The sequence below is a fragment of the Dipteris shenzhenensis genome, chromosome 32 (assembly GCF_047967505.1).
Source record: "Dipteris shenzhenensis isolate YYH24624 ecotype China chromosome 32, Dip_SZ_1.0, whole genome shotgun sequence".
Lineage (NCBI taxonomy): Eukaryota > Viridiplantae > Streptophyta > Polypodiopsida > Gleicheniales > Dipteridaceae > Dipteris > Dipteris shenzhenensis.
The window spans coordinates 37,308,472-37,322,349 of NC_141627.1; the positions used below are offsets into that span (position 1 = coordinate 37,308,472).

Consider the following 13,878-nt stretch of genomic DNA (forward strand, 5'->3'; position numbering starts at 1 on the left):
TTTTTGAGTAGGTCCATATAGATTGTACGGGGGGAAATGCATACTTTCTCATTTTCAGCAATTCAAAGTACACACTTGCCAAGAAATCATACATACGTATATGCTTATATCATAGGTGTATGTACCATGAAAGTTTTGAGAGTCCTTTGCATGAGTAATGCACTTATACTCACAAAGGTTTTTAAGGATTAGATATGATTCATATGGTGGGACTTATGTATTTTTTCAACTAAGTTGGACCATTCGTGATGCACATTTGTGGTGAAATCGTACATCAACACTTATATTCACAAAGTTTTTAACGATTTGACATTGACATTTGTATGGTGGTGACTTGTACATTTTTTCAACTAATTGGACCACGAGATTTCTGATGAAATCGTACATCAGCATGCTTATATCATACTTATATGTGTTTCATGGTCATGAAACTTTACTTGGACCTTTGTTTTAGTAAGGTTTATATAATCACAAAGTTTACAACATAGCTTGTGTAGTGGGGCATGCACATTTTTTTATTTTTCACTACCCATACATTGTGGATAAATGTAAGAACATTATGCATCTGTATGGTCCTATCTTTATACTCACAAAGCTTGTCATAGGTTTGGCCTAGTTTTTATTGGGGGCCATGTGTACTTTGTGCACCCAACCTTACATACCATTTGCACAAGGACACGGCATCGTCAAATCACATGGCCACACGGGCAGGGCATCATCAAACTACACTCCCACAAAGGGAGGGCATTGATGGGCAGGAAGAGAGAGGGCAACAAGAGGGATAAGGCAACTAAATAGTGATTCTTGTGATGTTCTTTTGAATGCCAATGAAATTTCAAAATATTGCATATAAGCAAAAGCTTATAATAAGAAAGGCTCACCGTCTCCTTCACGGGCTCCTTAATCTCACAAAGTCAAAACAATCACCATCTCCTTTACCGTCTGCTTCACTCACCCGCTGTTCCTCTAATCTTATAAGCTCCTGCCTCGCCACGCTCCTCGTCCATCAATTCAATCGTCCTCTCCCGACCTTCACCTGCCTCACTACGTCTTCGACTGCTCCTCCTTACCCTTTTCCTCCCATTTGTATCCCCTCCCCTAGCTCCACGATCATGTCGGCAGATCATGCGGATCCACTAGCAACAATATCCGCACACTCGATCCTCCCGGCTGCACTACGTGAGGCTTCGGCCGAAGCTGCAAAACCAGCTTTCAATTGTTTCATATGCTTGTAAACGTCCAATCGACGTTAGCTAATTATTCTTATAAGCAGATGGTTGTAGCTGCTTTGCGTACTGTGTGTGAATATGTGTGTGTGAGAGAGAGAGAGAGAGAGAATCGATGTTAGCGAACTTAGCAGATGGGCGTAGCTTTGCACTATTGCGCGCTGCGTGTGTGTGTGTGTACTGTGTCTCTGTGTGTGTGTGTGTGTGTGTGAGAGAGAGAGAGAGAGAGAGAGAACAAGCTAGCGATGATGAGTACTCATTTCATCCTTTTCATTGCAGAGACCTCGTCTACAAACCCATCGTCCTATGTAAGTAGCATTTTCTCCATAGCTCTAGTTCACTTCCCTTCTTCTCTAGTGCACATCACAGCTAGTTGTAAGTGATCGAAAATCTCAGGTTTCCGTCTCTTGTCCCTTTCTGCAGCTTGCGGCCACGTCTTTTGCTTCTGGTGCGTTCGTCGTTCCATGAATGCCAAGATGCAATCGCAATGCCCGGCTTGTCGACGGCCTTACCTTCACTTCCCCCGCGTTTGTGAGTTGCTTCATTATTTCCTCATCAAAGCCTGGCCCGAAGAGTACACTCGCAAATCTCAAGAGATACAAGGTCTGATTTCCAAACTCGGCTACTCTATGCGCTGCATTGTCTTTCTGTTTCGATGGCACAAGAATAGCGACGATTAATATTCATGTCTAGCTGCAACACGAAATTGTATTCTAGTGCTTCTGTTTGATTCTGTTGATGGTAAGGTCACAAACGTACCGTTATCGCTGTTGCAGCAATGGAAGAGGCGAGGCAGATATTCTCTTCGCGAATAGAGCCTCGCATATCAGATGCTGCAACGAGAATCATACAGTTTTCGCAATCCGTAAGAAGTCCGGCTGTTTTCCGGCCAGCCGAAGCGAACTTTCTAGCGGTTTCCACGAATTGTGGCACCGCTTGCCCTTTGGAGGACGTCGAGGGGGGATGCACTGGAAGGGGAGAGGCAAACTTTGCTCATTTGCGACGTGGATCTAATGGAGAAGACGAGCCCTCGACTTCTATGAGCGTCGACGATTTTTCCTGTGCGTCTTGTAACAAATTGCTGTATCGACCTGTTGTCCTGAATTGTGGCCAAGGTATGCTCACATAGACGCTAAATTGCTTCTTTGCCCGGTCTACATATAAGAAAATCTGTAAATTGCAGTTCTTTCAAAATCTGTTTTTTTCGTGGCTCCTTTTGAGAATCAAGTGCAGAATTCGCCCTCTGAGAAGCCGGAAACTTCTGCAGTGTTTTGTGAATCCTGCTTGAAAACGTCGAGATCTTCGACTTTCGCTTGTCCATGTCAAAGCTCTGATCACCTTGGACAATCGATTCATGTTTTTCTGGAGCTGCATCACTTCCTTGAGAGCACTTTCTCTCTATGCTATCGGGAAAGGCAGAAGGAGATCGAGAATTTGCAGCATCAAATGAGCAACGAATTATTGGCAGATGGAGACTCAGAAACAAGTAAGCCTGCCCTCTATAGATTTTTTGCGGAAGAAATGCAGATTCTGCAGGGCGAACATGAATTTACTGTTTCTTTCTTTACATATTAGCGGGTGCAGTGGAGGACATGGATTATAATGAGAGTGGACACCCGTATGTGCACATTGGAGCAGGATGCGACGCATGTGGGGTAAGTTGAAGCATGGATTATCTAGTGAATTAAACGAATTATAGGAATGGCCTACTTACGGTAAGCTCAATATATATTGGGTGGTTTTGTAGATGTTCCCGATCGTCGGCCATCGCTACCGCTGCAAAGATTGTAGTGAGCAAATAGGCTACGATCTATGTGGTAGTTGCTACAGAGGAGGATCAGGCAAATATCCAGGGCGTTTCAATCAGCAGCATAGACCACATCATCAAATGGAAGAGATTTTCTCCGACTTCAGAGCTGCAGGCCGTGTTGATCTCGAGAATGGACTCATCTCAAGCCGCCAGCATTCGCTGCTGGATGATTTCGACGATTATATCGATAGCTTGGTTTCTGGCTAGTGTGTATCTTTTCCAGCTTCAAGTGTCCATCCTCCAAAACAAATAAGATGAAATGATATCTGAGGTGTATATGCTTGCTCTTGCTGGTTCTTGAATGGAAGGCTAAATTATTTGGAAGATGAATAGTACTTTGGCTATCACTATATAACCCAAGCTCCTCCATAGACCTCTGCAGCCAAATCATCTCTATAATAGCCTCTGTAACTGCAACATATTTGCTTTGGTTGTAGAAAGTGCTGTACCTTTTGCAACCTTGAAACCCAGCTTATTGTTGTTCCACTTACAGTGAAAACGCGGTCCTTCTTCCATCTTTATCACTGCCATATCTAAATCAACATATCCTTGTAGAGAAATGTTTGATGAACCTTAAAACCATAATGCATGAGGAGTCATCCCTCTCAAATATCTGACAATCTACTTTATAGCCATCCAATGTTCTTGACCTGCTCACAACTCCCACTGCATGTGCAATATCTGGCCCATTGCATACATTAGGATACCAATTGTTGATGCATATGAAACCCTTGACATATATTCAATCTCCTTTGGTGTTGTGGGACACATATCCTTGCATAATCTGAAATGATAGCCAAAGGTGTAGAATTAGGTTTTACATTTTACATTTCAAACCTTTCCAATACCTTTTCAATGTCACTAGGCGAGAAATGGGGTCTCAAAAGGGCCCCAATTAATGTTTCCTAATTTCAAGGGATTAGAGAGCAATTTGAGGTGTACCAATGAGAGCACTCTAAGGTGTGGGACAATGACATGTTGAAGTTTACAAAAGCATTTAAGGGTAGGGAGACCTCTAGCCCAAATTTTGGACCCATGATCTTTACTCCTAGCCCTTCATCTAATCTCCAATCCAAGGGATACATTCAAATTTGAGGTAGAGCACTCCCAACCATTAGATCAAGGGGTAGATCTAAGGGATAGCATCAAAGGATAGAGGAATCAAATATCAACCCTTGATCAAGAACAAGATCCAATGGATGTGATGAGAAGAGGAGCCACATTGAAAGCAGGATCACTTAGATCACGATTAGACCTTGATCATGATTGCAATCCAAGGGAGGAGATAAGTGCAAAAAGCGCTCCAACCTAGGCCCTAGATTGGAAAGGGCATCAAGGGAGAAGGTTAGTGCAAAAGGTGCTTAAATCCAAGCCATCCAAGCAGGCGCTTTAATCCAAGACATTGATCTTGGAATGTTGATATCCACCATACAAAATCCGCTTGCATCCTCGCTCTCTAAACAGGCACTTTCATCCTAGACCTCCAAACAGGCACTTCCATCCTAGACATTAATCTTAGATTTAGATCAAGGGTCCACATTGAAAGCATCTTCTCCCTCTTAATTAGGCCTCCCCAAAGTAAAATTTTGCAGCTTGGAGTCCACCAAAGGCCATCCACCATCACCAAAGACATCTAGGCCTTTGATCTATCCACCATCCACCTCCATCCAAAGGCCAAGGTTGCCCTATTTCAAAATAAAGGTACCCATGTCAATTGATTCAATGCTATGGGACCCTTAGCCCATGGATTACCATAGTAGGTTCATTTCCAATTAACTTAATCCATTCCTTACGAGGCCCTTTTAAGACCCCGAATCTCTCCTAATTACTCTCTCTGAGACAATGTGCACTTGCAATTTTTCCTATCTCTTATTATATTCTCATGCCAAGGATTTGCTTTGCAACACCAAAATCCTTCATTGCAAAAGTATTTGCCAACTTCCTCTTGAGCACATTTATATCCTACATGTTAGAACCTGCAGTAAGCATGTCATCAACATACAATAACAAGATCACATATCTGTCATTGTCTAGTTTTTGAGAATAGATAGAGTGGTCTAAATGACATCTACTAAAGCCTTTTTCTGCCATGAACCTGTCAAACTTCAAATACCACTGCCTAAACCATACCGACTTTTCTTCAACCTTCATACCAATTCCTCCTTTACTTTGACCTCATATCCCTATGGCTACTACATATAAATCTCTTCCTCTAGATCCCCATGAAGGAAATATATCTTCATATATAATTGCTCAAGATGCAAGTCTTCTTTCTTGCTATGCCAAGCCACACCCTTGTCTTACAATTTTTACCACACAACTCATAAGCAACTCATGCATCAATTTTCATGTATTTTTTGCTTCGAGGGTGCTGCCCCCGACGAATGCCTACCAAGGGGGGCCTAATGCATGTCACTGGGCCCCCTTGGAACCCACTGGTGATTTCCGGGGGGGGGGGGAGAATTTACCCTCCTACCCCCCCTTCATGGAATGGGTATAGGCATTCTTGGGTCCAAAGCACGGCCATAAAACAATCTCTGAAAAAAGGATCAGGCTCCACATACAACACAATGCTTGTCAACAGACTATGAACCTAAGGTATAAGCATTCTTGTGTCTAAAGTACGGCCATAAAACAATCTCTGAGAAAAGGATCGGCGGGCTCCACATACAACACAATGCTTGTCACAGCAGGCTATGGACGTAAGGCTTAGAACCTTCACCTTGTTTGGATTCCCTCTATGTGAGATTTCTCTACTACATCTAGTGGCTAGATGGATAAACATACTTCTTAGACACCAAGTTCTTGATTTCCATCCAATGAATTCCAACAGGATTTGCCCCTCGGCGGTATGTTGGATGGTGTCTGCCAAACGTTTTAGAGGTGTAGTGGAACTCCTATAGAGGCACTCACAGCATGAACGAATTACATGATTTTTGTTCCTCTTCTTCCTTTGAAGTCTCCTCTTATGTAAGTGGCCTATTGCCTACTCTTTTGGTACTTTCAATATGTTTATACTATCATCTAACACCGATGACACTGGTGGTACGACATAATAGCTAGTCCATGCTATGCCAGATGGATTTTATAGTTTTGGGCCAACTGACACCATGCCAAACCCAACCTACTTCAAGTCTCCTCTTCTAGGAAAACCTAAAACAAATATTTGGCCTATCAATTTGACCCCATGTTTTAACAAAGGAAGAAGCCTTGATAGTATGCTTCTATATTGTCTAGTCATGTGTGTGCATGTGTGGGAATATTTTTATATTGTCATCTAGCACTCATGACATTGGTGGTATGTCATAGTAGCTAGTCCAATCTATGCATGATTGAGTTTATTGATCGAAGAAATCTGAGACCAGTCTTCACCAGACCCAACTTGCTTCAAATACTATCTTCTAGCAAATCTAAAAGAAATATTCAACCTATCACACCATGTTTCAACAAATGAAGAAGCCTAGATAGTATGCTTCTATACTTTCCAGTCAATAGAGGATATTAAGTGTGCTAGTATGATTAAAAGTTTAGGAATCTCAAAGGAAAATCAACTGAAAAAATAATGTGGTGTAGGATTGACAAGCTAGCAACTACAACCTAATGTCCAAGAAAGGATACCACAGCTTTGCAAGGTGCTCCTAGCTTGAATGCACATGGACGTCACTATCAATGTTGAGAATAATAGCTTCTAGATGAGATTTTCTCTTAGCATCTAGATGAGAGTTTAGTATTGCAAGTTAAGAAGGGTAATAAAGGACAAATAATTTTTTGTCCATACGCTAGTTCACTACAATGTTGCATGTGTCACAAAAGCATTCCTACACCCTTAAAATAGGACCCAAAGGAGGACCTAACTAGCCCATCAAATGAGCAGATATACACAATGTGGTCATGTGCATCTCCTTCAAGAACCTAACCCAGATCTACATTGCTGAGTGGGCATGCCTTTGCTCTTTGATCTATAGCTTTGATGTCCTATATGGGAAACTCACAAGTAGGGTACTGCCTATTTCCAATAACTAGTCTACATGTTCTCTTCACATCCTAATAGGAAGTCTTCATAACCTCTATGAATCTGATTGTGCTTTGGCACTCCATAGCACAATGATCATTCATTCACAATAATCACTACCGTTTATGTGTTCACAAAGTGATCTTAAACCCTAGCTTTTATAGGCCTATATTTTTTTCCTTTAAAAGGGCCTTAGATTTCACTTCAACATTAACCTCTTGGCCCAATTCTCTTGGCCCTTTTTAGGTTCTAGTAGTCTCCATGTTTTGATACAACACAATGCAGAATGCATTAGAATATGAAATTGGGATATGATATATAGGACACACATATATTTGAGAACATAAACATTTAGATTGTTATGAGATTTGGGAAAATATATCAAGATATGAAAAATCTCACTTTTCACAGATCTAAACCTTCCATTTAAAGCTATGAAAAATCTCACTTTTCACATATCTAAACTTTCCATTTTAGCTTTAACTTTTTGAAAACATGCAAAATCAATAGAAAAATGGAAATGCATTATGCCATCGTTGATGTGACCTATCCCCCTCCTACAGTGATCTAGCTCTATTCCATTGATAAGAAAAGTACTCATTTCTCACCTTAGGCCCAAAGATCAACTCTAGCACACTCGTACTAGTCTAGCAACCATTGAAAATTTAGCTCTTACCTCGTGAGTCTCTTAATAAAGGCTAGGTCAGACCACAAGGCTTTCTCTCACTCATGTAAGGACTGAGAGTAGCTCAATGCTTGGTCTTAATGGTTGCATTACTTCTCTGTATTGCCCGCAGATTGCCCCACAATCCAATATGCACAACCACAACCTAGAGTGGGGGATCTTGAACCATCCAAATGTGAGATATTTCAAAGAAAATTCCTAGATTTGCATTTCTTGCTGTGGAAAGGTCTTTGTGACATCATGGGTTATAAGTTTTCAAAGCACATGTGCACTTGAGAAACAAAATATGTCTCTCAAATTAGTATCTTCTTATTTTCAGGAAATTTGTTCCACATGGACCATGACAAATCTTTGCCATTGTGTTGACCTTCATAAGGTACCATGGGAGGTATGCATTATAGACAAACTGGTGGTCACTATGCTGAACTTATGAAGCACGTGCAAGATTTTATTCAAATTGTAGGGCTTGCATGGTGGGCAGATGCTAGACTTGTAACTATGTGCAAAGTTCTACATTTTACATTGTGAGGCTCCATGTTACTAAGGGATGCAAAGACATTTGTAATTATGCATGAAATTTTTTGGGGCTATCCCAAGACTCACCAAAAATAGGCACTTTACATGGTCATGCGGCTAATATCCCTTTGAAAAATGGGTTATCATCATGGTTGTTCCAAATTTCTCATGGAAAGTAGACGTGGGGAGTACACAACTAGCACCATTCCTCATCTACCATTTCCATGCAAACGTACTTTTGGCTAGTGCTTGTACACTTTTAGGTGATGCAAAAAAAACCTGCTTGCATCAATGCTTGGTGAGCTTGTTGGTAACACCTAGTAAAATGTAGCATCTTGTGGATAATATGGTTGAAATCACCTTGCATGACACCAAGAACCTCATCAGGTTTCATGTTCCATCACTTTGGATCAAGAAGGTAGCCAACATTATGTAGAAAACTAAGAGAAAACTATGAGCTTTCTCCCATCAGTTTCTAAAGAAATTCCATAGCTCCCTCCATTTAATTTCATTAAAGAGTCTTATATCTTGCTCATCTAGACTCATTGGAAAATTTCTAGCAATGAGTGCATGTTGTATGCTCCAAAACTACATCCAAAATTTTCTAATGATCAGGGCCTTTGAGTCCAGATCTCTCAATGCAACCATGACATGCTCATGGCATCCTCAAAAGACTTCCATAATTGTGGAAATGATATTGTATCTTTTACATTGTTCATCTCTAGCTTCTCTATTCTCCACCTTAGACACCCATCTTTGAAAATATCACAATGGAAGTCTCAATCTCTTTAAATAAAAGACAAAAAAAAAACAATGATTGCAATGTGTAAAAATCCATGCAAAATTTTATTCCCACAAGCTATTGCAACATTGTAAACCCATTGTATTCCTATGATTTGTATATTGTCTTGAGATGTTGATGCAATCAAAAAAATTTCATGAGCTTCACGTATAATCTCCTTGAACCATGGTACATGCTTGTACCAATATTTCAACACCAAGTTCAAGGTGTGCGTGCAACATAACTATGCATACAATTGAGAAAACTCACCTTGTAGCAATATACTAGCCCTTTTACAACTCTTTGCATTGTCATTGACAATCTATATAGCTTTTTCTAGGCCTACCTCCCTTGTGATTCTACCAAAATACTTACTATACAAACCCTAGACTTTATTTCATTTTTTCAATCAATGGACTTAGGAAATCCTCTCTTGTCAATGGTGCAATCATCACATTCAACAATGGGCATCTTTTTTATTTGTCCATCCATCTGACAACAGTTGTGCATCCTATATTATGCAAGAGCTAAGAAATACTTTTGTTGATGTGATGTTTTTGCTCGGTCTATGCTTTGTCAAGTATAGTTTTCTACAAGGACCTAGTTTGTACTATGTGATGCAATTACATGCATATTACATGTCAACATTATCAACCATACTCAATGGATAAACATTTATGATTGTGGAGCTTCATTTTGACTTGCATTAGAATTAATAGCTCCAAGCATGTTGTGCACAACATCAAGTGAGGCCTCTATGCTATCAGCTTGAGTTGCAACATCTTGCCTCTTACTTGAAGCTCATTCTCTCATTGTGCTTATAGTACCCACATGTCTAATTATCATCTCCATACTTAAAGGCTATAGCTTTTCAAACAAAAAGAGAAAAATCATAGACACATATCAACACAATCTCTTCAAACACAATTGGTACAAATCAAAAATATAAAGGCATAATTGGTACTTCAAATATGATTGGTACATCATGCAAATATAAAGGCACAACTTCGATCCAAATAACTAAGCAAAAATAACATCTTGAAGATCTCGATACCTCACATAACTCTTTTTTGCATGCATTGCATTATTGTTACAATTGACCCTTACCCCAATACACTAGATATCAAAGCACTAAACCACATTAGCAATTACAATGAACACACTGTCCATCATTGCTCATGGCTTAAGTTTTACCCCAACATACTAAATGTGGGAGATATGGACTATAATCATGCCAAATTAAGAGTACTCCACTATTGCAAGGTTTTTGTACATAGAAAATGAGTGGAAAAGCTAGTAGAAAACAACACCGGTATATTTACTAAGTACCATTAGCATTGTAACATTTACTGCCATTTATTACAAAATACCTCCGATAAGTGGACTTGAACCACCATTTTTATTTTAATTACTACCGGATATAATGTCTATTACCATCAATATACCTATTCAAGGGGTAATCCTCCCTGAACACTCAAAGATTAAGCTGTGCTAGCTTATATTAATAGAAAATAGTGAAAAGAATGTATAGTCAAATCATAGTCAGAAGACAAAGAGAAATAAAAAACAATTTCTCATCAAAGAATAACATTCAGCATTGGAACTGTAACCAAAGTACATCCTTTCCATTAAGAAACATAGAGAATAGTCCATCTTCTCAGCATAGAACTTGCCCAAAAGGTATATGCACTCTAAATCCAATTAGACAATAGTCAAACAACAATCTCATTATTACATATCAAGACAGTGTTACCAAGAAGATCCCTAAAGGATTTATAGCTTACCATCATGGTTCTTGGTAATTGCCACACATATATGACTGTTGACATTCATGATTACTAGGACTTATGGCTAACCTATGGTGCCTAAATACCCCTCAACAATACCGGTTCACCGATGAATTTTTTAGGTTACCAACACTATCACTTTATTGTCATGCAATTTTGTAATCGAAATGACATTCATGAATAATCAGATAATGCAAACATGAACACACAAGCACATTAACAAGTGCCACCACCTTGTAGTTACTTTTCAATAGTGTAGGTAATAGGCACATCTCAATATAAGAGAAGAGCCATGGGTCTAACACAATAGAACATAGTAATGAGCTGAGTCAATATGCATCCACATCTACTTACATTGTCATGAATGAGGGTGGAGAGGGAGGATGAAGTTGTAGATGGCTGATGAGGGTGGAGATGAAAGGAAAAGGTGGACACATGGATGGAGAAGACAATGGAGATGGAGGATGTAGATGGAGATGGAGACAAGGGGGGATACAAAGGAGGAGGATAAGGTTAAGGTAGAGGACAAGGGTGGGGAAAATATGTTTTCAAATTGGATGAGAGTCCTAGGAAGTAGAAGTGCCCGTGATTGTACTCTATAACCCATTAGGTTGCATTAAAATTTTCAAACCCATGTGGCTCTAATGAGGAATCTTAGAGGCATGGATATCTTGAGATAGGATAGTATGGTGGCCTTAGGCTTAGCCTCACGCATGTAATCCATGTAAAATCATTGTGCTTGTCATTGCATTAAAGTGTGACAAGGGGGGATGCAGAGGAGGAGGATAAGGTTAAGGTAGAGGACAAGGGTGGGCAAACTATGTTTTCAAATTGGACGAGAGTCCTAGGAAGTAGAAGTGCCCATGATTGTACTCTATAACCCATAAGGTTGCATTAAAATTTTCAAAGCCATGTGGCTCTAGTTAGAAATTTTAGAGGCATGGATATCTCGAGATAGGATAGTATGGTGGCCTTAGGCTTAGCCTCACGCATGTAGTCCATGTAAAATCATTGTGCTTGTCATTGCATTAAAGTGTGGGAATCTGTTTTATCATCACATCTTGACCAATGTTTGGCATGCTCACATATTTTAAAATAATTGTCCCTAGATAAGGTGAGGATAAGGTGCATCAATGTAACATAGTCTCTTCGAATGCCATGGTTGCTATTGGATGCATCATCATAATGTGAAATTTAAACCAATGCCCACATCCTCCAACTCATAGTCGGTGCGTAACCAATTAGATCAAACCCTCCAGCATAATGGACCAACTCAAGTGATTACCACCACTCACATGCAAATCCTCTACCATAATGGACCACCTCAACTAATTAGTGACCACTCACATGCAATCTTGATGGGCCATTTGACATATTTCCCATGTTCTAACATGATTAATCATACCTAGCTAAGTGGCTAGAATTTTATTCCAATCTTGTGGTTGATTAATGAGACTCCAATTCCTCATCACATTCATGTGATTGTGTGATTAAAACCATCATAGTAGCCCAAGTTAGGTACCACAATGGCTAGAAATCCTTGTTATCATCACATTTTATCTATCATGCTCACATATTTTAAAAAAATTGTCCCTAGATAGGATGCATCAACATAACATGGTCACTTGGAATGCCTCATCATCATAATGTGCAATTGAAACAAACACCCAAATCCTCCATTGCATAGCTATTTCCCTCCAACCAACCAAATCAAGTACTCCACCATAATGGACCACCTCAATTGATTACACCCACTTGCATGCAAGCCTAATGGCCATCTAGCATAAGTGTACCTAGCTAATTGGTTAGAAAATCATTCCAATCCAATGACTGATTAATTGGAGTCCGATTTGTCATCACATTTATGTGATCATGTGATTAAAACCATCATAATAGCCTCAAGTTAGGTACTATAATGGCTCGAATTTCATTCCAAGCCGATCCCCCATGCCAAGCCAAAGAATTGGAGTATCATTAATCACAACTTTCAAACTAACATGGTGCCCACATTGTCCAACATGGTGGCTAGTCCTCAACTAGATCCACCATTATAGTGGCTAGTCCTCCACCATGTTAGTTAGACCTCCACTACATCCTCCACCATGATGGCCCACCCCAACCTTTGCGGTGCCCCAGGGGGGGCACTATGTAAAAACCCCATATAGCACATGTGATCAAGGGGTACTAAAAAAATCCCTACCCATAGATTTTAATAACCTATATACACCACTTCCAAAGTATTCAAAGATTGTTACCATACTTGGGCCAAATTCTAATGCACTTGATTCTAATAATGTTGTATCCATGCTTTTCAGGGAGGAAAGGAGGGTAGAGATTAATATGGTAGGTTCAAAGTGAACCAGCTTTTACAAATGAAGAGTAAGTAAAAAGGTAAGAAGAAAGGCTTGGTTTGTGAATATTGTGGCAGAGAAGGACGCATAGAGAATTATTGCTGAAAAGGAGCATTGACTCGGGGGGGTGGGGGGGGGGGGGGGGGGGTCACTTAGTGTGATATGTCTATAGCACGTGCGTTCAAGGCTTCTTTTCTAAATCCCTATGTAACCTATTATTATGTTTTACTTACGCCCCCTCTGTAAATTTTCTCAAATTTTATAAATCCCATAATGTAACTGTTATTTTTTTACTAGATCAATTTTCAATGTCCTTATGTGAGAGATACATTACTAGTTTTGGAGTCATTTTGGAGGTAGTATGAGAGATATATAATGTATCACGCATGTTATTTGAGTCTATACACATGAAAGAGAGGTACTTCAGTACAACAATAGGCAACATGCAAGTTTCAACCCTGATGACAATGCCAAAAGACTAAGAGAAATAGAAAGTAAACAAGGTAATGCATGTATATAAAAAATAAGAGAGACAAATAGCAAAAAATCTAAATCATGTGTGCCATATACACCAAGTTCCAAGACTAAAGAGAGATGCAAATTAACTTGAAATATGCAAAAAGATCGTGCAAGCCAAAAGAAACAACGTTTATAGAAATTCTTCATCAAAGATAGGAAACTTTTATAAATGACATATTTTCTTCAAAATG

General features: G+C 39.6%; 1 protein-coding gene across 1 annotated transcript; it reads left to right on the forward strand.

Annotated features, from left to right (window-relative positions):
* The first annotated feature begins 1,071 nt into the window (after nt 1-1,071).
* On the forward strand, nt 1,072-3,243 carry LOC147880693 (E3 ubiquitin-protein ligase PRT1-like). Its single transcript, XM_087370655.1, has 7 exons — nt 1,072-1,231; nt 1,506-1,534; nt 1,650-1,829; nt 2,003-2,341; nt 2,494-2,712; nt 2,802-2,881; nt 2,974-3,243. The coding sequence occupies exons 1-7, from the start codon at nt 1,113-1,115 to the stop codon at nt 3,241-3,243; spliced, it is 1,236 nt and encodes a 411-aa protein (XP_087226781.1). The 5' UTR covers nt 1,072-1,112.
* Nucleotides 3,244-13,878: the final 10,635 nt, after the last annotated feature.

What these genes read in the sequence shown, in the direction of transcription:
- LOC147880693 (XM_087370655.1), top strand. Translation starts at nt 1,113, where the DNA reads ATGTCGGCAGATCATGCGGATCCACTAGCAACAATATCCGCACACTCG. An exon ending in CAAATCTCAAGAGATACAAG is followed by an intron (nt 1,830 to 2,002) that starts GTCTGATTTCCA and finishes TCGCTGTTGCAG; the next exon opens with CAATGGAAGAGGCGAGGCAG. An exon ending in CAGGATGCGACGCATGTGGG is followed by an intron (nt 2,882 to 2,973) that starts GTAAGTTGAAGC and finishes GTGGTTTTGTAG; the next exon opens with ATGTTCCCGATCGTCGGCCA.